The sequence below is a fragment of the Danio aesculapii genome, chromosome 21 (genome assembly GCF_903798145.1).
Source record: "Danio aesculapii chromosome 21, fDanAes4.1, whole genome shotgun sequence".
NCBI classification, from domain to species: domain Eukaryota; kingdom Metazoa; phylum Chordata; class Actinopteri; order Cypriniformes; family Danionidae; genus Danio; species Danio aesculapii.
Genome location: NC_079455.1, coordinates 11,406,417 through 11,430,665, shown reverse-complemented (window position 1 = coordinate 11,430,665; position 24,249 = coordinate 11,406,417). Strand labels below are relative to the sequence as shown.

Below are 24,249 nucleotides of genomic sequence, written 5' to 3'. Positions count from 1 at the left end.
ACGGCAATAATAGTTATCTTTAAACGTAATTGAATGTTGTGCTTTGTTCACACTGTTTATGTTACTAGAACATTTACTCTATCCCAATTAAACCTCTACCTCGCCTTTTACCAATAATTGTTCCCAATGAGTGGTTTCATACCTCCAAAAGCCACCAAGCATTGTTTGCATTTTATCTTTGTCTTTTAAAGCGCAAGTAATTTATTATATTAGGAAAAGGCCCACAGTTGCTTCTCCTAACAAAGTAAACTGCATTTTACTTTTTAATATTTGGCACCAGTTTATCAGAATGTGGTGATTTTCTTCTCTTTGACTCACTAGATAGAAACTGTATTAATTCACAAATGCTTTATGCAATATTCCAGTTTTGCACTTAAGCTTAATTCACATCTTTGGATGGAAACATAGCTGATGACTGAGGATAGGAAAACAAAGATCGCGTAAAGAAAAATTTACAGTTGATCCCTTTGTATCGCACTAATCATTGAGCCCACTTAAACATATTTCATTGCGATTTTAACTATCGACGGTATCACATCAAATAATCCAAAAAATCATATAGCAACACTGATATTTGTTGCATTGTACAAAGAAACCTGTCCAAATATTTAGACATGTGGCCTTATCTAGAGAGGTTATCCAAGTTCCCCCAGCCTAGAGGAACCCTGAGGACCACTGACTTCATTCTGGTGACACCACAACCACACCCCTTTCCAATAACTCTAGACATACTCTCAACCTCACTATGAAGTTCAGCCCCCGCACACACATATACATCACATTACAACAGCTCACTCACCACCATACACTCCACCTCCTCTGGCTCCGGCTTGATTTGTATGGATGGCATCTCCTCAACAGGCTCAGAGGTGGCTGCAGCGGATTTCTTCGGACTCGTCTGACACTGCAAAGAAGAAAAAGAGAACACTTAAAAGCTAATCAGAGCATCAAGATTTAGTTTTACCAACAGTCTTTGGAGCTAGCAGTAAGAACCACATGAACGGATTTGTGAAATCTACAATTCGCCTGAAAAAAGTGACCTAAGTTCTAAGATAAATTTAATAGCACAAGAAAGAAAAGTTACCATGAATTCATTTTATGAAGTTTACTTCCAGAGAGAGAGAGAGAGAGAGAGAGAGACAGAGAGAGCGAGAGAGAGAGAGAGAGAAAGAGAGTTAATGAGCCTCACCAGACTGATGTGTGAAGAGTGAGAAGATAGTCGCTCTTAAGCTCAAGTTAGTTGGCGAGGAGTAGAAAGAAATATAAGGGAACAAAAGAGATGATGAGTGGAAATCAAGTATAGGTCAATCAAATGTGAGGGGTTGTTTTAAGTTGGGGGAGAACCACAGAAATGGAAAGATATCAAGGAAGAAAAAGGCGAAAAGAAATGCCTGGACAAATCTATACTCAAGATATTTTAGCTACAAAGACTAGATACCTTTACAAACTAAGATGTAGAATATTAGAGTGGAATGGTGGTTCTAAAGACTGACCAGCTAGAGAAAGACGTGAAAAGAAAGAGCAAATGAACCAGCAGGGAGGAGTAGTCAGCAATCCTGCGCTCCCTCCCTCTTTGAGCCGAGCAGAGTCACACCCAGACCAAATAGCAAGAGAAAAAGGCCAGTCTCACAGAGTAGAGCAGCAGTATTAGTAGAGTGAAAGAGAGGGAGAACTGTGGTAATGCTTATGCATGGGGGTGGGAGTGGGGGTCATGTGACCCAGCAGCAATAGATTCCACAAAGAGGTGTGGCCCCATAATAAGCTGGGGTGTGGCTGCCCTTAATGTGCCCCTCCTCCCAACCTGGCATGGACACACAGCAAACACATGGACTGTGAAAAAACATATATGCATTGCTTTTAAAACTAAAGTTGTCTGGTAAACAACAGTGTGACAAAATGCTTTATACACACTCAATGAGGGCAGGAAGTTTGCAAATAGGCTTTAAAAAGCACCCAGCACGTGACTCTGGTACTCAAAAAAGGCAGTAACTTTAATTGGAAATGTAAGATGAATTTTAGGTCAACCCCAAATCAGCGGCAAGTGTTTTTAAGTGTTTTTAAGTCTTTGGCCCTGTCCTCACGAACACAAGTATTTTCAAAAGCGTTCGTCTACTCGAAAATGCAATATCAAGTGACTGAAACCTAAACCTTCTGTAAATTCTAGCCAGGGTAAAGATTTTCAAAAACTCTGGTTACATGTCTGCATGTAGGCATGGGCTGGTATAAGATTTTGACGGTATTATAACCTTGGATAAAAATATCACGGTATTGTGATTAATGCTCGAAAATATATTCTTTTTAACTGCAAGGGTAAAAAAAAAAACTTTTTTCTCTTTTGAACACAAAATATTTTATTTTGTGAAACATTTACAATATATTGGGACTGTAAACACGTCAGGCTGAATAACTCAAATAAATCATTGACTTCTGCTGTCTTCATTTGTTTCAAGAACAGATTTCTTTACAATTTAAAACGGCATCTTTGGAGATCTTTTCTGCTGGAAATACTGCTGTCTTAAAAAAAATAAATAAATAAAATCTTACACATACCTTAGGAATGGAATAGCAGAAAATTTTGGAGGTTTTAAAACCTTGACTTTTCCAAACCGCTGTATACCTTGAAAACGGTTATCGTCCCATGCCTATCTGCATGTGCACTGTATTCTTTTTCTAATTGGCCAACAGTGTTATTTTAATACTGAATTCACACCAAACACGATAGCTGCGATTGAGGCAAATTTCATGCATCCAGTGATAATTCTACCTTTTACTCAATTGCATTGATTCCGTATGTAACATACTCACACATAAATACTTAATTCTGTGTTTGATTTGAACCCAGCATAAAAGGCTTTTATTGCCACCTGTTGGTTCAGAGTACAAGGTTAGCACAGTCCTGGCTTGACTAATGCTGTGTTCACACCAGACGCAAAACGTGCAAATAGAATCGCGCTATTCGTGTGTAAATACACGCGTAGATATTTTGAGTTTACTTACTTCATTTGGGCATCAAATTAATTTCATTCATGTGTCAAATCCACTTTACAATAGACACGGATTTGCGTCATGGGCTGGGCTTCTGTCTGCCTGGTGACTGTAGCTTTGTCGCTACATGGCTAACAGATTTTATTTAGAGAACAGCTGTGTTTATGTGCTTTAGGAATGCTAAAAACAGTGTATATTTGTTCGGCGCGGTGTCTGAGTCCACTAAATCCTTACAGACGTGCAACCAGCTCTGTGAGTTCTTCAGCTCCTCCAGAAACTATACCTGGATGATGGAGGCTATCAGCTGTGCTTCCGACTGGGCCATGCCCAGTTTGAGGAACTCTTGTCCGGTGTTGGAAAGAGGATTTCCTCTCGGGACACCAACAACAGGCACTACGTCATTATCACGCCCCTACAAGAGACAGTTCCTGATTGGTTAATGCGGCATGAATGTATGCTGAAGTTCATTTGCACAGTCTCATTCACAAGTATCGCGCCACAGGATGCCTATTCCTATATTATTGACTTAACATGTAAATCACTAGTGCTAGATGCTTCATCCGTCTGGTGTGAACACAGCATAAGAGGCCTTTTTATGTGGAGTTTGCAAGAACATGGGTTGTTGACCCGATTTGCAATTTTTGCAGACATGCCTTCAACAAGATGGAAGAATTTGAGCACTTCAATGAATGGAAGTAGTACACTACCACTGGCAAATCCTGTAGAGAGATATGGATGATGTATATCGGTGAGAAAGCATTACCAGAGTATGTATGTGTATTTGTGAGTGTAAATGCTCCCCTGGGAGCATGTGCTGTTAGTAGTTCCTGGAATAAAAGAGGGTGGGGTGGGTGTGACCCCAGTCCCTCTATGCCTCAGCAGGAAGTTATGGAGAGAGGAGGGGGCTCTCATTACAGTGAGAGGGAGCATCTAGGATTAGAGAAAGGAAAGCGCAAAGTAAAGAGGATAGCACAGTCAGGGAATCAAGCAGAAAATGAAAGAATGGGAAAGATGTAAAGAAGAGAGGAAGTGAATGGGGTGGAGAATGGAAGAGGAAAAGAGAACCATCTCAATCTGGGTCATGACGTTCTCTCTCTCACTCGGTCGCTCTCAAGCCCCCGTGGCAACCAGTCCCCGCCCCAGTGCAGCATGGGTAGAGTGGCCGTCTGGGACTGCATAGTTCACCACACACGCCCTTCTGTCCATCCCTCCAACCCCAAAGAGAGTTATACCTTGCTACTCACATTTAGAAACTATAGGTTTCCTTGAACAATTTCACAAAGACTTATCCACATCCAAATATCGTCATTGTGCTTAGCATTTTAAAAGGAGGAGCTTAAGCGTGGTTGGGTGAACAAGGGAGTAACTAATACAATGAACACAAATGCAAAATAGGCATTTTAAATCATCATCACCTTTTACTTCATTTGGTCTTAAACATTGATGCTGTAATGTGTTTTGTGTAGTATACCCAATAGGAAGCTCCTAAAATTTGACCAAAAACTGCTTTCAAATGTAAATTGTCACATCAACACAGGGTACCTGAGGTTATTCTTACTTAATTTAACTTTGGTTAATTCTCTCCAATGTGTGCAACAACACCTGGAAGGAAGGAACCACTCCAGAATAAATGACTGTTTCATTTGTTGGAGAAAAACGTAGCAGCACAAGCCCTAGTGCCATGTCACATTATATCTCATGGGAACATCCTGAAAATTATCAGGGGTTTTCCATGTTTAAAATCCCAGTTCTGCAAACTTCACCATCAACTGAGGCATGTCATTGGACCTAAGGTCAACAGAACCTCATTATAAACCATTACCATTTGTGACTCTTCAAGAGTGTGATGGCTAAAATCAATGGGACTTGATAAGACCAGAGTGGGTTAAACTCATAATGCATGAGGCCCTGAGAAGGAAGCTGAAGGACTTCAACTCAGAAGGGACGAAAGGGTGTTCAAAGCTGCATGTTGCACAATCGTGTAACCTGAGATTAGACGTGGCTCATGCTCCATACCACTGCAAGGCCCGACTGGACCCCCCCTAGGAGGAGTAGTTGAGAGGGTGAACAGGGGGCAGGGAGGTGTGGGTCATTATCTGAGCATTGTGGGAAAATTTTCCAAGCAGCAGGGAGGGAAGGCAGGGCCTTTCCACCTCCCCTACTGTTGTGTAGCTAGTTTTTCTGACCACTGTAATTAAAGCCCTTGCTCAAATCCAAAGTGTAAGAAATGCCCCAGTTTTAGACCTTGTTCCTTCTCTGAATGATGGAAACTAGCGATGTTGAGGGAATTGTAGACAATCCCCAGAATTGGAAGTGTCCAGAATTGTAGAAAATCCATGATTACTTGTCCCATCATGACAAAACACTGACATTTACACACTCACAGTCAAGCCTAGAAGAGAATGTAACAGTGTCTACTGATTTACAACTAAAATAAAAAAAATATCTTCATCTAAGTTAATATTCCTATATTTTAATGATTTTTTATTTTTTTAGTTTGTGTTTTCTAAAATCAGTATTTAAGCTAAATTTAATTTAAAAAGTTTTACAAAATTATATATTTTTAAATTATTAATAATTTTTTATAAATAATTTTTGGTTTCACATTTCAAGCCCAGAATTTCAATTTTGGTGCATCCCTAACAAATTCTGTTTAGAAATGGCAAATTGCTGTACAATGCCTTTATGTTTACAAAGAAGTGTATGGGGGCCTAGTAATCCTATATTTTTGTCCTGTTGTTTTAGATTCAAGGCTTTTCTATGCAGGTTACACTAATCACTTTCAGAATGGTAGGCCATAAGCTAAAGTCTGCACTGACAATGAGATTTAGAAGGAAGTACATAAATATTTGGGTGGTGTACTATTGTAATGCAATGTAATTAATCATATATTAAGATAGCCCATGTAATTTAAATGAATAAAATAGCCTATAGACAATAGTAAATAATCATTTACTACCCTGCATTTGATGTGTGATGTCATGACAGATTCAAGTGCACAGGTTTGTCAAATTAATTATTAATTAGTTTAATCTTACAGTTTATATTTTAAATTAAAAAAAACACTAATAAAGTTTGAAATTTATTAAGTTGGCTAAAACATGTCAGATGAGACATCAGATACTGAGGTGTCCCAGGACTCGTCACTTAAGACTTACTATTATTTATGGCATTTTGTGCTTCTAATGCCTCTTCGGCAACCACAAACCACCTTCTTTCACTCTTTGTAACTTTTATTTCTATATGAATTTCATATAAAATTAAAACATAAGCAGCGCTGGCATTTTATAGCACGAAATTTGCCCCGTTCTGGTGTTTAAAGGTATAAATTCCCCAAGGTTTTTTTTTAATCTGTTTATTTCTAAGGTATTTTTAACATCAATTCATTATAAATGGAATCAATGACAGGGAGGCTTGAATGTTTTATTAAAGGTATGTTATGTACATTTGAAAAACAGCGATGAGTAAAATGTACCCTGTGATGGTTCTAGTGTTAATATTAGATTTTGACAATGTGCATAGCTTTAAATATGAAAGGTACAGTAGCTCATGGAATATTTTTCAGTGCCTGCCTGGCTAACCTTTTACCTAAATCACAATTAGTAGGCAAAAATCCCTGTTTGCCTGTTCAACCTTTTTTTATTTCAGCATGCTAAAGCCTTTGCGATATTTGCAGATTTCCATTCATTAGTTTCTTCACTTGCACTGACAATGCCTTTTTGTGCTTAGCTCTTCTAAAGGAAGTCAGGTGAGATGCTTGGCTGATTGATGTGACACACCTTTGTGTTCAGGGAGCAAGCTGGAGGTGTATCAAAGAGTGCTCTCACTTCTTCATATTTTTAAAAACCAAATCATTTCTTATTCAATTCTATTTTACCCCTATTCAGCATAGGGCGGGGTGTTATGGCAAAAATGCAATCTCGATAATTATTTTCCAAAGAAGGCAAAAGCACACACATCCTTTACTCAAGTAGAATACAGATACTCATGTTTAAAACGACTCTGGTAAAAGTTGAAGTATTTATTACACTTTTGTTCTCAAGTAAAAGTAAAGAAGTACGGCCAAGAATATGCAAGTAAAAAATATTCATTACTACAGGTTTTAATTTCACTAGGAAAATATGCGGTTTCCCCCATGTATTGGTATCTTGACGCAAACTCACAGCGTTCATCATGTAGTTTTGCGGTTGTTGGATCAAAAACAACAGCTGTCAATTATGTTCAAACACTCTAAAAATAATTCTGTAGGCCTGTCTATCTTTATAAATAATGACTTACATTTTACACTGAATTCTGTCCAAAATATATAGAATTTTTAACATTTTATATTTGATAATTTTTTTATTGAATATATTGAAAATATATGTTCTTTTGCTATAATAAATACTTATACTTGTATTTGACTGCAAACTATTTTTTATTTTTTTTTTTGCTTTAGCAGCTCTCATACACAACACGTTTTTTTGTGTTTTTTAAGGGTATTGTGGATATTTTATTTAATTTATAAACATTAATTCTGTTAATACATTTATTCCATGCTAAAAGCTACATAAACAGGCCTCACGACCTCCAAAACATGTGCATGATCTTTTTTATGTGATAAATTCATGATCTTTTGCATTATATTTTTATTCATGAATTGTCCATTATGGTTAATTAGGTTGTTGTAAAACATTTGTTAAAAAAAATTAATTGAAGATATATGTAAAATATGTATGCATGCATGTATGTATGTAAAATCATATAGTCAATAAAAAAAAAAAATCAATAAAGAAACTGTTGAACAGCATACATTTTGTATTAGGAAATATGAACTCATCGGAAATAAAGGAAATAAATCTCAATATATAAAGTTATGAAGTATTTGATTGTTTTAGTACTAAAATGTACAAATCTTCACAAAAAATCTTTTTTTTTTGCAGTATTAGATTGAAGGACCAGAGAAATCCCGTGCAGTATGATTGGAAGTGGACAAAAGTCTCTAACCTTAAGCATTTACAAGTAATATTTTTGAACTGGAAAGTGTCTCTCTTGTTTACCTGTGATCCGATCGAGCATAATGTGACTTATTACTGTGTAAACAGGGCAGCATCAGTTCTGTAAAATTCGCCGTCTTCCTTTGACTCAACTGCAATTCTGCATAGTCATTGCGGCTTTCTCATAGTAATCTTCGTAAATTAGCCTACCTGAGGCGTGTGATAGTCTTGGTTGAAAAAGCTGCACACTGTAGCACGCAGGTGCACAATGACAAAAAAAAGACTAACTGCATTAAAAAGGTGCTCAAATTCACAATGACAAGAAATAAAATAGATCGCGCCAACAAACACATGAAAACGAAAGTAACGAGTCTAATTTAAAAATGTAAGGAGTAAAAAGTATAGATTTTTGTGTAAAAATGTAAGGAGTAAAAGTAAAAAATTGTCAAAAAAATAAATAGTGGAGTAAAGTATTGATACCAGAAAAATCTACTTCAGAACAGTAACGAAGTATTTGTACAGTACTTTGTTACTTCCCATCTCTGTTATTTTCCATATTGACTGATAATGACATATATTTCAATATAGGTTGTTGTTCCAGATTTAAAAGAGTACCCCAACAATGACTGAAGCCACAAAAATTAGAGGGTCCATTAAATGGCATAATATATGGCCAAAAATTTGGTACATCATTAATAAACACACTTTTAGATTCCCATTGTTTCACATTGCTGCTGTGTGATTGGCTCTTAGATCAAATATAGAGAAAAAAGTCCAGAGCTTATCATTGTTATTGAGATCAATTTTATTGTGATTCGATATATCATTTATCGGCCCAGTCCTAATTCAGTGGGCTCTTTCCCTAATCATTCTTACACAATGTCTTGTGGCTTTTAGTACTAATTTCTCCATCAGCTAATGTAAACTAACATTTAGCAAATAGATATATTTTACATGTTTGTAACTTTTAGCTGACCAACAATAATGAGAGCTCCTCTTACTCTTAAGGGAGTAGACCCAATAAATTTCTGCTATAGCAAGTATTGAATCAGGGTTCACAGCTCTTTCATAAACCAAAGGCTATTTTCATATATAAAAAATAACGCTTCATTGTGCTCTACCCTGACAGTCTATTTCAATAGGAAGTACATCAACCTAGGAAGGTAGCCTGTGCTAGCAAAGAAGTGTTATCAGATATTTTAATGTCCAACTAAATTCTTGTATCCAGGGCCGGCCCGTGGCATAGGCAGTATAGGCAAATGCTAAGCGCGCTGTACATCCAGGGGGGCGCCAGAAATGGGGGGGGGGAAAAAAAGTGTAACTTTCACTAATCTTGAAACTAGTTATTTATAGACTTATAAAATAATACGCCCACATTAATTTAACGGCGTAGTGCAAAGCTCACCAAGTAGTAGAAGTATTATAATAGTATTATAAATTATGATAATATAGTCTTATCACCTAAGATACCCCCCCCCCCCCCCTCTATCTGAATAATTAGACCTACCTGCTACACGGTGTTCATTTTTTTTTTTGATGGGTCAACAAGCTCAACATGTCAAAATGCCCCAAACTGCCTGGTGTGCAGGGAAGGCAAAAAAGAAAAGAAGAGGAAGAAAAACGCGACAAAGACAGAGGTAATGTTATGATAAAGATGATTATTTTGCTGTATCCAAGCGAAGATTGATAACGTCACTAACAATTAGCATGACACATACCTGTCAACCCTCCCATTTTTGCCCAATATTACCTTTAATTTTCCCATATTCTCCATTATATGTTTAATCTTTATATGAAAAGTGAAAATACCATCAATACACAGCCAATCTGAAATGTGATAGAATCGCAAGAGCTGATCAAGATAATTAGCTATGCTTTCGCTTTATTTTGACTTAAAAGCACGTTTAAATGAATATAAAACCGTCTCCATTCACTTTCTTTCCATTAAAGCTGTGCGTCGATCAGAATTCAGTGTATCTGTATGCAAGCTGGCTGACGGACGCGATCCGTATGATAAACTGTTCCCAGATCAGCTTCTCTACATGCCATTTATAGAGGAGCGAAAATTTGATATACTTTGGTGATCCGGGTGTGTGTTTAAACAGACAAATACACTTAAAATATGTAAACATTTCCGTCCTGCGTGTTTTATTTTAAACACCACTAATTTTCTCTTAAATGAGTACAAACAGTTACTAAAGTAGTCGAATGCTTTCATTGTAGATCTGTTATTAAACAAAACACAATGAGAGATTCATTTGCTGCTCTTCACTAAATAACTATAGTAACTTTAATCAATATGCAAATACAATAAAAAGTAAAGTAGATTTTATAGCTTTATTTAATTTCTGTATAGGTCATTGATTTTAATAGGCTAAACCTTTTATTTTATTGTCAATATTTTCTAATGTTTGCTATGTATTCTATCATTTGAAGCTATTTGTTGTCCCATATTTTTTTACATCCCAACGTTGACAGGTATGGCATAACATGATTGCTAATCAATAAATAGCTATAGTGCTGTTAGTTTTAACATTAGCTAATGTTATGGAAGGGCATAGATGTTATGGAAAAGAGTAATAGCGATGTAAGTACCGCCATCATTCCTTCCTCAAGCAAATGTGTAAATATTAGATCTATTCAGCAATAACGTTAATTGCATTGGCATATTTTTCTGACGTTTCCCAGCTTGTAGTAATTGTCGATCAAAAAGTAATTTAGTTTCTTAAGATTATATTTACACTAGCAGTGGAATTAACTGCGGTGTAATGGGGTGCCATATGAAATCTTGTGTAGGGCGCGAAATTGGTTAGGGCCGGGCTTGCTTGTATCCTTACTTTTGCCTTTATACCTTCGTCCATTGTTATTTTAATTTTTAATTTCTATCTTACATGAACTTTAAGCAGTTGTCATTTTTGACATTTGATGTAAAGTAAAGCCGCTCTTTCTATTTGCATCAGCTCTAGAACCGTGTAAAAATGTTGAGGACATGAGGGTGAAGTGAACCAACCTCTAAAAGAGTAACTGACTGACAATTAAACTTACTTTGTCATTGCTTTTTTCAGTGCCGCTCTACTAACTCCACGCGCAGCCAAATAAGGTGTTTGAGGACCAACTATGAAAACAAATGAGATGTTTCTTTAGTGTTCACAAAGGAAGACAGCCTCTAGAACACTTGGGGGTATACTACCCTTTGTCAAGAAAATACGGTCTCTGGTTGTTTATTCATGCACGGATCTGTGTGTAAGTGTACATGCTTGCCGCTGCTGTTTAAATATGTCAGAACAGTGTTATTTTAATGCAGTCTGTTGGGGCCTGGGGCACATCTTGTTCTGTGTGTACCAGCCAGCGCCGTCACTGCGTCCCTCCATGTAATCAACTCATCGGTCCAAGAGCAAAAGAAGAGAAAGAAAAAGAGTGAGAGAGAGGAAGGGAAAGAGAAAATAGGCAGAAGGGGAGGATACACATGTAAGGTCACAGCTGCATGGGGTGTGTGAGGGGGATGAGCGGGCTGAGGGTTCGTAACACACAGAGGAGAGGCTGTGGTGCAAGGACTCTGCCCTACCCTCTGGATCTTTCCGTCAGTCTCCTATGGCCTGTTTCCACTGAATGGTACGGTACGGTTTGGTTCGCTTTTATGGCCGTTTCCACTGTCAAAAGGTACCTAAAAGCAAACCGTACAGTACCACTTTTTGGGTACCCTTTCGGAAGGGTACCTAGCACAACAAATGGGTACCAAAAGGCAGAGTAAAACGTGCAGCTGAATGCTATTGGTTTACAGATATACGTCACTAGCTCGTGCACAAGCTAGGAGAATAAAAACAAAAGTGCCATTTTTAAATATACAGCCGGACATTACACCGTAACAGTATATATTTTCTCGAATGAGCTTGCCTCGCATCTATATTTGAAATAACAAACTTCTTGAGCTGATGATAATAACATGCGTGTGATTATTGAAGTGCTTCTGACATCCGATGCTTTCTGAAACTGACAAACGTAAGAGTGAAGTGCGAAAAAACAAAGGAGAAGCCGGAAAAACAAAGGAGCAAATGATTCTTTCAGCAATCTAAAACATGAATATACTGCCATGTTTATTTATTATTGTTGCCTTTTGAACTATTATGAACTCGGAATGACGGAAATACTTTGTAACAATAGGTTACATGTGCTGATAAAGATTAAAGACACAGATGAGAGATTTGCATTAAGTATTTATGTGTATAAAGCATCTGTTATGTGAGAAGTGCTTCTCATATGATGTGTGAACGACCTGCACAGCTTTACTTTGACATTTCCTCAACCGAGAATGACGTCAACTGAAACTTTCTGTCGTACACCACACCCACCATTGGTACCCTTTTGGCAGTGCAAAAGCAAGCCTGATAAAGTTGACCCATACTGACCCGTACCGTCCTGTACTGTACCACTCAGTGGAAATGGGCCATTAAAGCTGCCAATGCCTCCCTTTGGCCAAAGACCACCCTGTGTGTAAAGGCCCTTTAATGCTTCAAATCAAATCAAAGAAAGAACTGAAACAATACAATTTTAAACAAATTACAGGTTTTGGTAGTTTTAAACTTTTGGCAAAATCTGAGCTACCAGGACTTGAAATTGCGACCATTTTGATCGCACATGCGCCCAAAACTTTATCTATGTGACCTCAAAATATATTTGAGAGCATTTGTGTGAGTGCATAAAATTGTTGCTGTGCCAGCAGTTTTCACTACAAAATGTTCACCGCATGCGCGTATTTAGAACAAAATGTGAATGGATTGGTTATTATCAGCTGTCAATCACTCAGTTCAGATGACAGAGAGCTACAGCCACGAAAATGTAAAGGCCTGGATACGAGAGACTGAAAATAACACTGACTGATTTTGTTTTAGAAACCACCTAAAGTTACAAATAATGGCACATCTTATTAGTGATCATGTGCAGAATATTAATCCACCTTTTACACTTTTCGAAGAGTGGTAGGTGTTTGCCATCTAAGCATGAGATGTTCTAACGTTATTTAATCGTCATGATGCTGTCAGTCGTGTAAATGGCATAAAGTTCATCATCGCAAAAGAGCACGCATTCACTAAGATTAAACTAATATTGCAGCTCATGAAAAGACCATGATTGCTATTAAGATGGTGTGTGCAAAAAATAAGTTATATGTCAATATCATCTGTACAATATCAGACACCACCTGTGAGAGCAGCAAATTTTATCATTTTTAGACCATTTTATCATTTTTTTCATGTCAGTGTGTGCAGGGCCGTTGGACACATGCAGATTTTAATTTATTTTTTTGTTACTTTTGATTAGTGTTGATTTCAAATGCTATAAATCTGTTAATATAAAACTCGTAGTAATGGTGGTCATAATTTTTGCTGGGTGTGTAAAAATTTTGGCTGATGCGACAAAATTTTTGAAGTTAGGAGCACCGGTACTACCAAGCAAAAAGGTTCATTTGGAGCCCTGACTACTATTGGTTCATGGAGATTACAAAATCATTGGGTGGGTTCTGAAACTCCACCTTCTCTGGTGTGCGATTTTTTTCCCCCTGATTTGTTTCTCATTTCATGGGGGTCAGAGAGGAGAACAACATGCAAAACAACAACACCAGCCACCTGAATACACCGGAGAGTCTCAGTATCTCAGTATCAGTCTCAGTGTGCAACTCTACAATTTCTCACATAAAAATATTTTTTAAAAAAAGAAAAAAAAACTCAAAGGAGGTAACACACCAGATGAGAAGCTTAATTGTTGAGCCACATCTTTAGGAATTTGCCCACAGCTGTAATGCTAACTTACTATTTATGTTGCTAGCTCATTCAGATGTGGGAATTGGCAGACGTCCAACAACTAGGGTTGCACGATGCTGGGATTCAGTAACAATTGATACTGAAATATTAAAAACGTCCATTTCCCGCTAACATTTGAGCGCTACTGAGTTTTTACTGAATGTAACCACAGATACAGAGACACAAAATAGTTTTAAAGCCGCGATTCATCAGCAGATCACTCGTATGCCAGGTTACAGACAAACCAGCTGATTGACGTGACTTTAAAACACACCAGTGTCCAGTGTATCTGTGGTTACACTCTGTAAACAGCGGTGAGTTGGGTGAATTGATGACCTTCATGGACAACCACAGTCATTTCTGTTGAGCACATAAACACAAAGGCAAATCAGCGCAGTTTAAGAACGTGCTCATTAGCACTCAAATGTTAGCAGGAAATGCACGTTTTTAAAGTATCGATTGGTACCGAATTCCAGTATCGTGACAACCCTACCAACAACTTTAATTAAGGTAGAGACAAAAGTATCCATCTGAAGCTCCTTCATGGGACTCGTCACTTATCAAACACTTACACCACCGGGCTTGCTTCTCTCCGCCAGCTCTCGGCCCCACCCACACCCATCACCTCTACCAAGCCAACCAATCACAGCTCTTGCAGTATGCATTGTCATGACGTGTAGATACATTTTTTGAGGGCTGTGCCTCAGGGTCAACGTCATCCACAGCAAAGGGTATGCGTCTGTGTATGGGTTGCGATGGACCATTTGTGTGCACTCAAAGCAGAAGTATAAATCAGGCTTTAGGGGTACATGTGAGTAGCATGACACATTTATAACCCAGCCTAAAAAAAAAGAACTTTGTTTTAAAAGTACACCAAGTCCTTAAGGCCTCTCTCATTTAAAGACCTGGAATATGATGAGGATTCCTACTGAAATGTACATGTGTACTTGTACATGTACATGCCTTGTACTTGTACATGTGTAATGACAATAAAGTTAAAGTTGAATCTAAAATGGTGAATATTGGTGAAATTCCGTTTAACAGCAAGAGGGTAAGATTGTTACATTTGTAGCACAGCAATTACACAAAAAGTCAACAAATTCAATAAAAAGCAGGAACTTTTTAACATTAAGTAAAAGGTCAGTGTCACCCCAAAGTAGAGACCGCAGAGGCAGGCCTTAAGTGAATATATCTTTTCTTGGCTGCCTAAAACTACACCCTTCCTCTTCAGCTGGATGTGTGAGACAGTCTCATGTCACTCTCACACAGAAGTCGTACTGAAACAAAAGGTCAGTGTGCAACTAGAAGAGCCCTGCCTCAGAGAAATTTGCTGGTGAATGAAATGTAAGCAAGCAAGCAAGGGGCAAAGAGGAAAGTTGTTTCAGATCAGAGTTGTAACCGATACAAGAATACCTTGAATAAGTCAAGCCATATAGCAAAACCAAAGTAAAAGCTTAAAAGATGGACAACCCACTCCATTTCACCAAATATCACCCAAAAAATTGGTATTCAATCCCTCTAAAGAGTCATTATCCTGCAAATTTTGGCTTAACAGCTCCTGAATGTTTGCAGTTACCCCAAAGACCTTGATTAAACTAAACTCTGCAGGGCAGTGTCCCTCCAGGAACAAGTTTGGACCCTCCTACCATAAAAGCATCCATTTGAAGCAATAGTTATCCCAAAAAAAGAAAAATATGTCTTTATTTAGTATTCTGAAAGCTCTCAACAAATCATATGATACGTCTGTGTGATGAACGGACCACAATTTATACTAATGACCTAAACATCTCCATACTAGCTCTCCAACAAAAACATGGTGCCACTCATCTCAATTCAATATGGTGACAAAACAAAGAAAAAAAAAATGGAAAAAAAAAAATCCCAATAGTACCTAATAGAATAAGCATTTAATTTTATAGCGGTAGGTGGACGACAAAAATAATAACTGAATTAGTCACACAAAGCATTTCATAGATCTTTAGATGACTTTGAATATAGCACTACTTTCTAGAGCATTTTGCTCTTTTTTTAGCTTGACAACACTGGTCACAATAAACTAAATTCTCTTCAGATTCCATATTTTGTGTTTGTCTAAAAAGCTAACATATTTGTTTTGAATGACATAAAAATGAGAAAACAATGAAAGTGTTATCCTTTCTAGGTCTATCATTTATTTAAAAATACAAATGAAGGCTGGGAGTGTATATTGGCTGCAAATAAATTCCAACAAATGCACACTGCACACATAGGACTTTCTTTTCATGGTTGGCACAGTCACCATAGCAGTGAACTTGCCCTTATCTCACCACACCCTTCTGACGCAAAATCTGCTGCTACTTCACACAGACCTCCCCACCCTAAAACACACACACACACACACACACACACACACACACGCACACACACACGCACACACACACACACACACACACACACATTAGTTCCAACATGCTCATTCCTTTACCTCCAGTTGATTTACTCAATAAAGAACGGTCTGTCCTGCATACAGTCAGAAACAGAGCTAGTACACGATGCTTCACTCAAATGCGTCAGTATGCAGACCTCACCTGTTTAACCTCGTCTCAAGACATTTACTGTCCCTGAAGCAAACAAGCACCCAAGACAGGAACGAAGAAGTTTCTCTTATTCTGAAAGGCAGCTTATCTCTGCCGAGGAGCTGTGCTCAGAGAGGAAAACAAAGCAAGAGAGAGCTGGTGATGTCAACTTTAAAGGTATAGGGGCAAGCTGCAATTCCCAAAACACACATCTGTGCAGATACTTAGTTCTATAGTTCCCAGGATAAACATGCATGTCGGTCCTTATAATTAAGCTACAGTAAATGGCTAATGCAAATGCATGCATTTCGAGGGGGTACACAAACAAAGCATCTTTGCATCTAGTTTTCCAAATCACGTAATTTTCAGATTCTGAGCAACGGCTTGCATGCTGTTTGCTACATCAATATTCACACACACACACACACACATACACACATTTGAGACACACCCTCCCCACCCTCCCCACCCCGAGAACCCCACCCCCGCTCCCTCTTTTTCATTGCAGACAGTTTGGCAGAACTGCAGGGGTTGCTATGGGGACGGGATTCTTTCCCTGGTTAATGATTGCGCTGCAATGGTAGGGGGTCATTCTGTCACATCGCCTCTAATCTGGGGAGACATGGACAATATCCTTACAGTCCCATATCCCACACACACAAACACACTCCAGAGCTCCCACTCATCCAAAACCGTATCTCTAACCTGGTTTACTTTCTTTAGGTATAAGAGATAAACCTCATAACCGTGCAAGTCCCCTTTAAAGAAACACTCCCCTTTTTTTGGAAATAGGCTCATTTTACAATTAAAGTCACCTTGAGTTAAAGAGTTTTAGCAATTTTTAATCCAGTCAGCCTCTTTGAGTCTGGCGGTAACTCTTTTATCTTAGTATAAATCATTGATTCAGATTAGACCATAAGCATCTTGCTATAAAAATTAAAAAAAAAAAAATTCCAATTTGAACTAAATATATGGGTTTTAATCGCAGTCGTTTGAAAATTAAGGTTTCACCAATCCTAACCCTGGAGGGGGACTGTACTGAAAGCCATTTGGGCATATGGCTTGATAAAAGGTTGTGTTTTAATATACATATTGAAAATCGCATAAAGAAGCTCAGGCCTAAATTGGGTTTTCTTTTTTGTATAAAGAAGTTCCTTCCTTTCGAATCAAGAAAAAGAATTACCCAAGGCTGACTTTCAGTGATAGATTATGGAGATGTCGCTTTTATATATGCAAACCTGTCTTTGTTAAAAAAGCTGGACACTATATATTATGCTGCAATACGATTTGTGACGAATGCATCTTCACGTAGCCATCACTGTATTTTGTACAAAATGGTTGGATGGTTTTCCCTGCACCAAAGGAGAAAAATACATATGCTTCTATTCACCGCTAGGGCATTATTGGGTTAATTGCCATCTTATATTTGTAACCTTTTATCATATTATACTTGTAGTTATTGTACACAAAATTCTTATAAATTACATTTAACTGTTCCTAGAGTGTTTACGGAGTTTGGTAAAACAGTGTTTTCCTCCTTTGGCTGTGCATTATGGAATGAAATGCATAGTGTTATCCTGTTAGAAACAATTCCATCTCTAAATATTTTTTCAAAATCGTTTGAAGCCTTATCCGGAAGAATCATGTAAATGTTAATTTGAATGTTAATTGTGAAAATTTTAATTCATGATATTTTATGTATGGGTGTTTTTGTATCTGAAACTTTTTGTGCTGCCATTTGGGCCAGGACCCCCTGGTAAAAAGAGATGCATATCTCAATGGGAAATTCCTGGTAAAATAAAGAATTAATAAACAAAGCTTGATTCTTTTGTAGTTTTGTAGCACGATTACTTAGTTACCTATCTGGAGACTATTTTCAGGTGCTCCGTAACATTATTGTGCCAACTGCAGCCATGGTACGGGAACAAGACCCTTGATTATTAGGCCAGAGTGAAAGTATGGTTCCTAGCCATATTGACCTAGAAAACAGCAAGTTTTCATTTTCCGCTGGCCTTAGTACACAATGTAACTACAGAAGAGTAAAGCATTTTTTGAGCGAGATGCTAACGCAGACTCGTAACCACCCTTCACTGACATAGGTTCAGTATTTGTCCCTTAAGGCTGGTTTATACTTCTGCTTCGAGTAATTGCCGTGACCCACGGTGCATGCCATGCGCATTTCCATGCATTTATACGTCTGTGTGCTGTTTGTGTTGCTCTGCAATAACACTTCCGAAACACTAGCTGGCAGCAAGGTTATGTTCTCTGTGTCGAGTTTCTTCGATGGTGTTTTTAATTTTAGCCCTAATTTTTATTTTCGCTGAGGCCAGCTTCCAGCCTCCGCCACTGAGACTGCAGCTCTGCACAAGACGTTTGGCCAGCGGAGAAATTAAAATGATCGTGCCCAACTGAGCGTGGTTTCTCTCAAGGTTTTTTTTCTTCACTTTCGCCATTTAGTGAAGTTTTTTTTGCCTCTCCGCTGTCGCCACTGGCTTGCATGGTTCGGGATCTATAGAGCTGCGCATCGTTGGATTTGCTCTTCAGTATTTGGACTCTTAGTAGTGATTATTAAACCACACTGAACTGAGCTAAAATGAACTGAACTTAAACACTACAAACTGAACTACACTGTTCCTATTTACTATGACCTTTCATGTAAAGCTGCTTTGACACAATCTACATTGTATAAGCGTTATACAAATAAAGGTGAATTGAATTGAATTGAATAGCCTTAAAAGTAGCTAAAACTCATTCTGAAGCGAGAAGCGGCAGACATGCAACAACTTTAATCATAAGGTAAACACAAAACAAAAGTTTCCACCTGGAGCTCCTTTACAGGACTCAACACTCGGTCCAATGGGTTCGTGCAGCTCTCGGTCCTGCCCACACTCGTCAGCACTACCAAGCCAACCAATTACAGAGTTTGCGATATGCACCGTTGTGACGTGTAGTCAAATTTTTTGAGAGGTGCGTGTCAGCGTTGGCGTCAGCCATGGAGAGGGGTATGTGACCGTATGAAGTATAAATCAGCCTTTACATGAGTTAATTTGTCCTATTTTGACTGCTATGTCATCATGGTGAAAAAGGCTTTAAGACCAAGCAGAATGCTCTGATTGCTGTTTATTCGGTGTGACTTCAGTTAATTAGTTTTAGCTAATTTTAACAATTTTTTTTCATGAGTCCAACATCCAACTATGCAAGAAAACACACAATCTGATGTAAGAGAAGTCTTCTTTCACTGCTGTATTGTTTTAATTAGAAAAAAACATTTTACGAGTAACTTTTATTCTAAATCTTGGACCTTATTCTTGAAACAAGAATACCATATTAAAATTTATTTGAATAATATTTTGGCTGAAATAGTCAAAAATGTGTGGTTATGATGACCACTCGACAAGCTAATTCAGAATAGTGCTTATAATGTCACTAAAATGCAGTATTTAAATTTCATTATTAAAAAATATAATCACCCCTTTCACCAGGCTGGCTATGGTCCTGTAACGGTCTAATATAATAAAATGATCTTTGCTAAGCTAAGCTAAAAGTGCACTCCATTCAGCTGATCTCAAACCCAGAGATCAGCTGAATGGATTCAAAAATGGTAAAACTCAACTGCTTAACTCTAAGTGAAAAGTGGAGTGTTCCTTTAACATCTCTCTTACAAATATCATTTCCCTTCTAGCTAATATGCTGTTACCTCTAGCAACCAAATGTTCTTCAGCTCTCAAAGTAAAACAAAGACTTTGATTATATCTGTGGTAGGTTTGTTTCTTCTTTCACTATAGCAGCATGTATAACTTCCAAAAAAAAGTAGACCCCTAAATTATCCAGAACAGTTTTCAAAAATGTAACTGAAGCTGACATTTTTATTTCATAACAACATTAAATCAAAATTAAAATGAAACCAAAAAAAAATAAAATACCTGGAAGAACCAACATTGCTTATACTCTCAGAATGAGTGTAATTTCAATACTTTCATTATTGATACTTGACAATACCGATTACTTATGAATTTATTTATTACAAAGAAGCCAAACTTTAATTAGATATACTCTGTATTGATGCCGCATCCATTTCATTCCTGAATTCATTAAAGTACATCTCTTCACCTCTGAAATAACTTTGCTTTTTGGCTGACGTGATCAAAGCCCTCTTATTTTTTATGTAAGCCACTTTTTAGGATTTAATCACTTATTTTCTCATTGAATATCATGTAGAAATATGTCACATAAAGGATGTAAAATGGGTCGAGAACTCTACTGCAAAGGTAGAGGACACTAGATATAAGCCCAAATTTATCCACTTTGCTCTTTACCTCAATATTGTGGCCCTTCAGAATAGAATAACCTAGAGTGTGTTAGGTCAGTAAACTGAAATGATGGATATTAGGGTAAAACAAAGACTTATCACAAACCAACCAAATAGACAAAAATAGGATGGAATACAGGCAGATGGTAATATTGAAGTCAATGATCCTAAAATGGCCATTTGAGGCCTGGATTACTGAATTTTGAATAATACAATGTCAAAGTTGTATTATCTTTGATTTCTATGAGATTATTCAATTTATTTTCCTCAAGAAAATACAAATGTTCTATAGTTTGAAACAGAAAGTCTTGTGCTGTGCTAAATGCTGACACAGGCAAACAAATGTTAATAATTATGTACAAAAAATGTGAACAACTAATACTTTTGCATGCCCAACCTAATCCACAAATCCATGCAGTTTACACGTGCACCTTGAGGTGGAAAAACTGGCCTAGTCTGTTAATCAGAAAAGAAATTTGAAACAAAAGAGGAACCATCGCCTACTGGAGATGACAGAAACAGAAGATGCCTACATTAATAAGTACTTAATTGAGGGAGATATTCTCAAATCTGACATTTAAATCACCCTGAACTTTTGAAAGAATGAGCACAGGTACTGAAAAGGCATGAAAATGTCTATTGTGCATGTGTCTGTACATGCCATCAAATATATTTTGAAAGGTTGTGTTCGACTGTACAAATTTGGTCTTACATGGTACTACACTCCATTCCACCAACGTAAACTCTACGCTCAACTTTTCTTGTAAAAAAGTGACAACAACTTTGGACTGTGGTTAGACGTAGCAATAGGTGCTTTCTCAAAGTAACCTTTTCATAGTTCACACAACTATTGGAGGAAGAACCCACCTTTGTTGTATTTCTGCAACAGGAACTGGGAACCATTTTAGTTAAACTCTTATTTTTGGGGGAACTAAATTAGCTCCTACTTTAGAGTTATAATCAACGTACTTCAAGTTAAACCAAGCCTAATAAGAACTACCAGTAATGCAAGTCTACACTGATTGGAAAAATGCATGCAATATGTAACATGCACTGTATTTGCAAGTGTTACAGAAAACATACACATACAGTAAGAGAAGGTCAGCAGGAATTTCATGTCGCAGCATTGTCTACTTCTCTTAACCTTAATGACATGTACATGTAATCCTCTCTTATTTGGTTCTTTCTTCAAATAACTTATACATAAACAACCAATTCTGGTTATCGCACAGCCCACAATACACAACACAAACAACTATGGTTAGGGCATCCTCCATTCTCCAATTGTTAGTTTAGGTTTTGTTGAATGCTGTGCTCATAGTGAATCTATGTTCATAGTGAATGTCCCAGAAAACCACCAGGAAAATGTCCCAAGGAGAACACTTAGACTCTGTCCACATAGAGATCTAAATTTCAAAGCTCAAATTTGTATCTATATAGACATACATTTTGTATTAAATTGATGCTTCATCCAGACGAATCCACTATTTTGGGAGACTAAAATTGCTATTTCTTGAGTGGACAAATCAGAAAATGACCCCCTAGTGTTTTTGTGTGAACAGCCAATCTGTATAGTTTGATAAAACTATGATATCATCAGGACGACGCAGTGGCGCAGTAGGTAGTGCTGTTGCCTCACAGCAAGAAGGTTGCTTGGTCGCTGGTTTGAGCCTCGGCTCAGTTGGCGTTTCTGTGTGGAGTTTGCATGTTCTCCCTGCATTTTCTTGGGTTTCCTCCGGGTTTCCTCCCACAGTCGAAAGACATGCAGTACAGGTGAATTGGGAAGGCTAAATTGTCCGTAGTGTATGAGTGTATGTGTGAATGAGTGTGTGTGGATGTTTCTCAGAGATGGGAAAACATGGAAGGGCAGCAGCTGCGTAAAATCGTGCTGGATAAGTTGGCAGTTCATTCCGCTGTGGCAACCCTGGATTAATAAAGGGACTAAGCTGAAAACAAAATGAATGAATGATATCATCAGCCCACATCTCAAAACAAATCTGTCAGTGGTAGATGTACCATTTGGAAGGCCTCATCCCTATGCCCTAATACCTTCAATGGGTTTACCATCCATTTTTGTGCATCTCTGTGGCAGAATTACAGTGCTATATTATGGTCTAGCATGTGTGCTACATTATTTTAAGTTGGTTTCAGTGGTTTTGTGTGTACACAGATATTGCAACGTTTTTGCGATGTTAGCAGAAGGTTGATTTGGGTCCTGCGACATCATTTCAAATTCGGGTGAAAGCATTTTTTAAATCTCAAGTTTAGGTTTCAATGTGGTTTAGAGGTTTAGATTGAGGTTTAGATCCCAAGTGACAGCCCTGGTGGTACTCAATGTAAAAGCCTAGGCAATACCCGTTAAGTCTAATTAGAATACCAAGATTGTCTGTTGGAATGCAAACTTTGGATTACAGAGTTTAATTATGTCTAATTAAAACAGCAAAACACCACTTTAAACACCAATTAATTATTCAATTTTTCATCATTAATAGATCCATAACAGCAAGCAAATAAACAAAAGGAAGAACTTTAGGTGTATTGTTGACCCTAGTCCGTAGGGTGTAAGAAGATTTTACACCTGACTGAGTGTGAAAGTCTTTTATGGCCTTGTATTAGTGGATCATAAAAGACAAGCTGGACTGTCCCACCTGTATCCGTATTCACACACTGTATTCAGAATAAGGCCTCAATTCAAGGTGTCAGAGATGAGATGATGTACTAGGACTAGTCATACAACTTTATAGTTTACATTTTTGAGAACGCAGTAAAGACAATGGGCTTTCTTTTAAGCAGTGTCAATGGTCAGTAGGAGTGAAATGGTACAGATTGGGTAGTATTATGGTTTTAGGGTCACAGATTCAGAATGGTTCAGTATATAATATGTTCAGTAAAAAAAATTGGACTCACAAATCAAAATAAAGAAAATCAGACAAAAGCACAAATAAATGCAATATAACAAACATACATACTACTAATAAACAGTGCTGTTCAGGTTTTCAGTTATCTGACAGAAATTTTCAGGTACAGAACCTTTAATTAAATTATCTGTTCAAACTTCAGTATATCAATTAATTAAACGCTACTAAATATTACTTACTATAGCTATTCAGTTAGAAGCAGTGTGTGATTTGATTGTCTTTTGCTGTTTGATTAACTTTAAAAACAGACAGCAAGAATAAGATTTTTTCACTTCAAGAAAAATTGTTTACGTTCTAAGGCATAAGCGATTGACTACTCATCAAGGCAGGCATGTTGACATAATTACTGGACATAATTGAGTTTGTTCGCTTAGAAGCAAGACAATAATTTGCGTGTCGTAACTTTCATTCACATTCACATATGGGCACTTATCAAATCTCAAGCATCAGTTCTCTTCGTACCTTGAGGCTCAATGCTAACAAAATCTCAAATGAATGTACTTTTAATATGGATAGTGATGTACAATTTCCCCTTCTGGTCCCACATGTTTTATCAAAAGCAAAGTAATAATGGCACCGTAAAGACTGGACATCCAAAATTTGCAACCCAGGCTCATTCTGGTTACATACCCCTATATACATTTCTGGAGAGATAAATGGTACATACATCTAAGGAGATACGTTTTTTGCAGTTTTTGTTTGCACGAATCA

At 37.5% G+C, this 24,249-nt stretch overlaps 1 protein-coding gene across 2 annotated transcripts in view; it reads right to left on the bottom strand.

The window, feature by feature from the left end:
• klf8 (Kruppel like factor 8) overlaps nucleotides 1-24,249 on the bottom strand; it is a 71,500-nt gene that overhangs the window by 39,707 nt on the left and 7,544 nt on the right. Inside the window, exons 1-2 of one of the 2 annotated variants that reach the window (XM_056445722.1) lie at nucleotides 1,439-1,458; nucleotides 800-904 (exon numbers count right to left, since the gene is read on the bottom strand). In XM_056445722.1, coding sequence (XP_056301697.1) covers nucleotides 800-850 — 51 coding nt within the window. In that variant the 5' untranslated portion in view covers nucleotides 851-904; nucleotides 1,439-1,458. Of the gene's footprint in view, nucleotides 1-799; nucleotides 905-1,438; nucleotides 1,459-24,249 lie in introns of those variants that run through there. The other variant, XM_056445721.1, reaches the window with a different exon arrangement.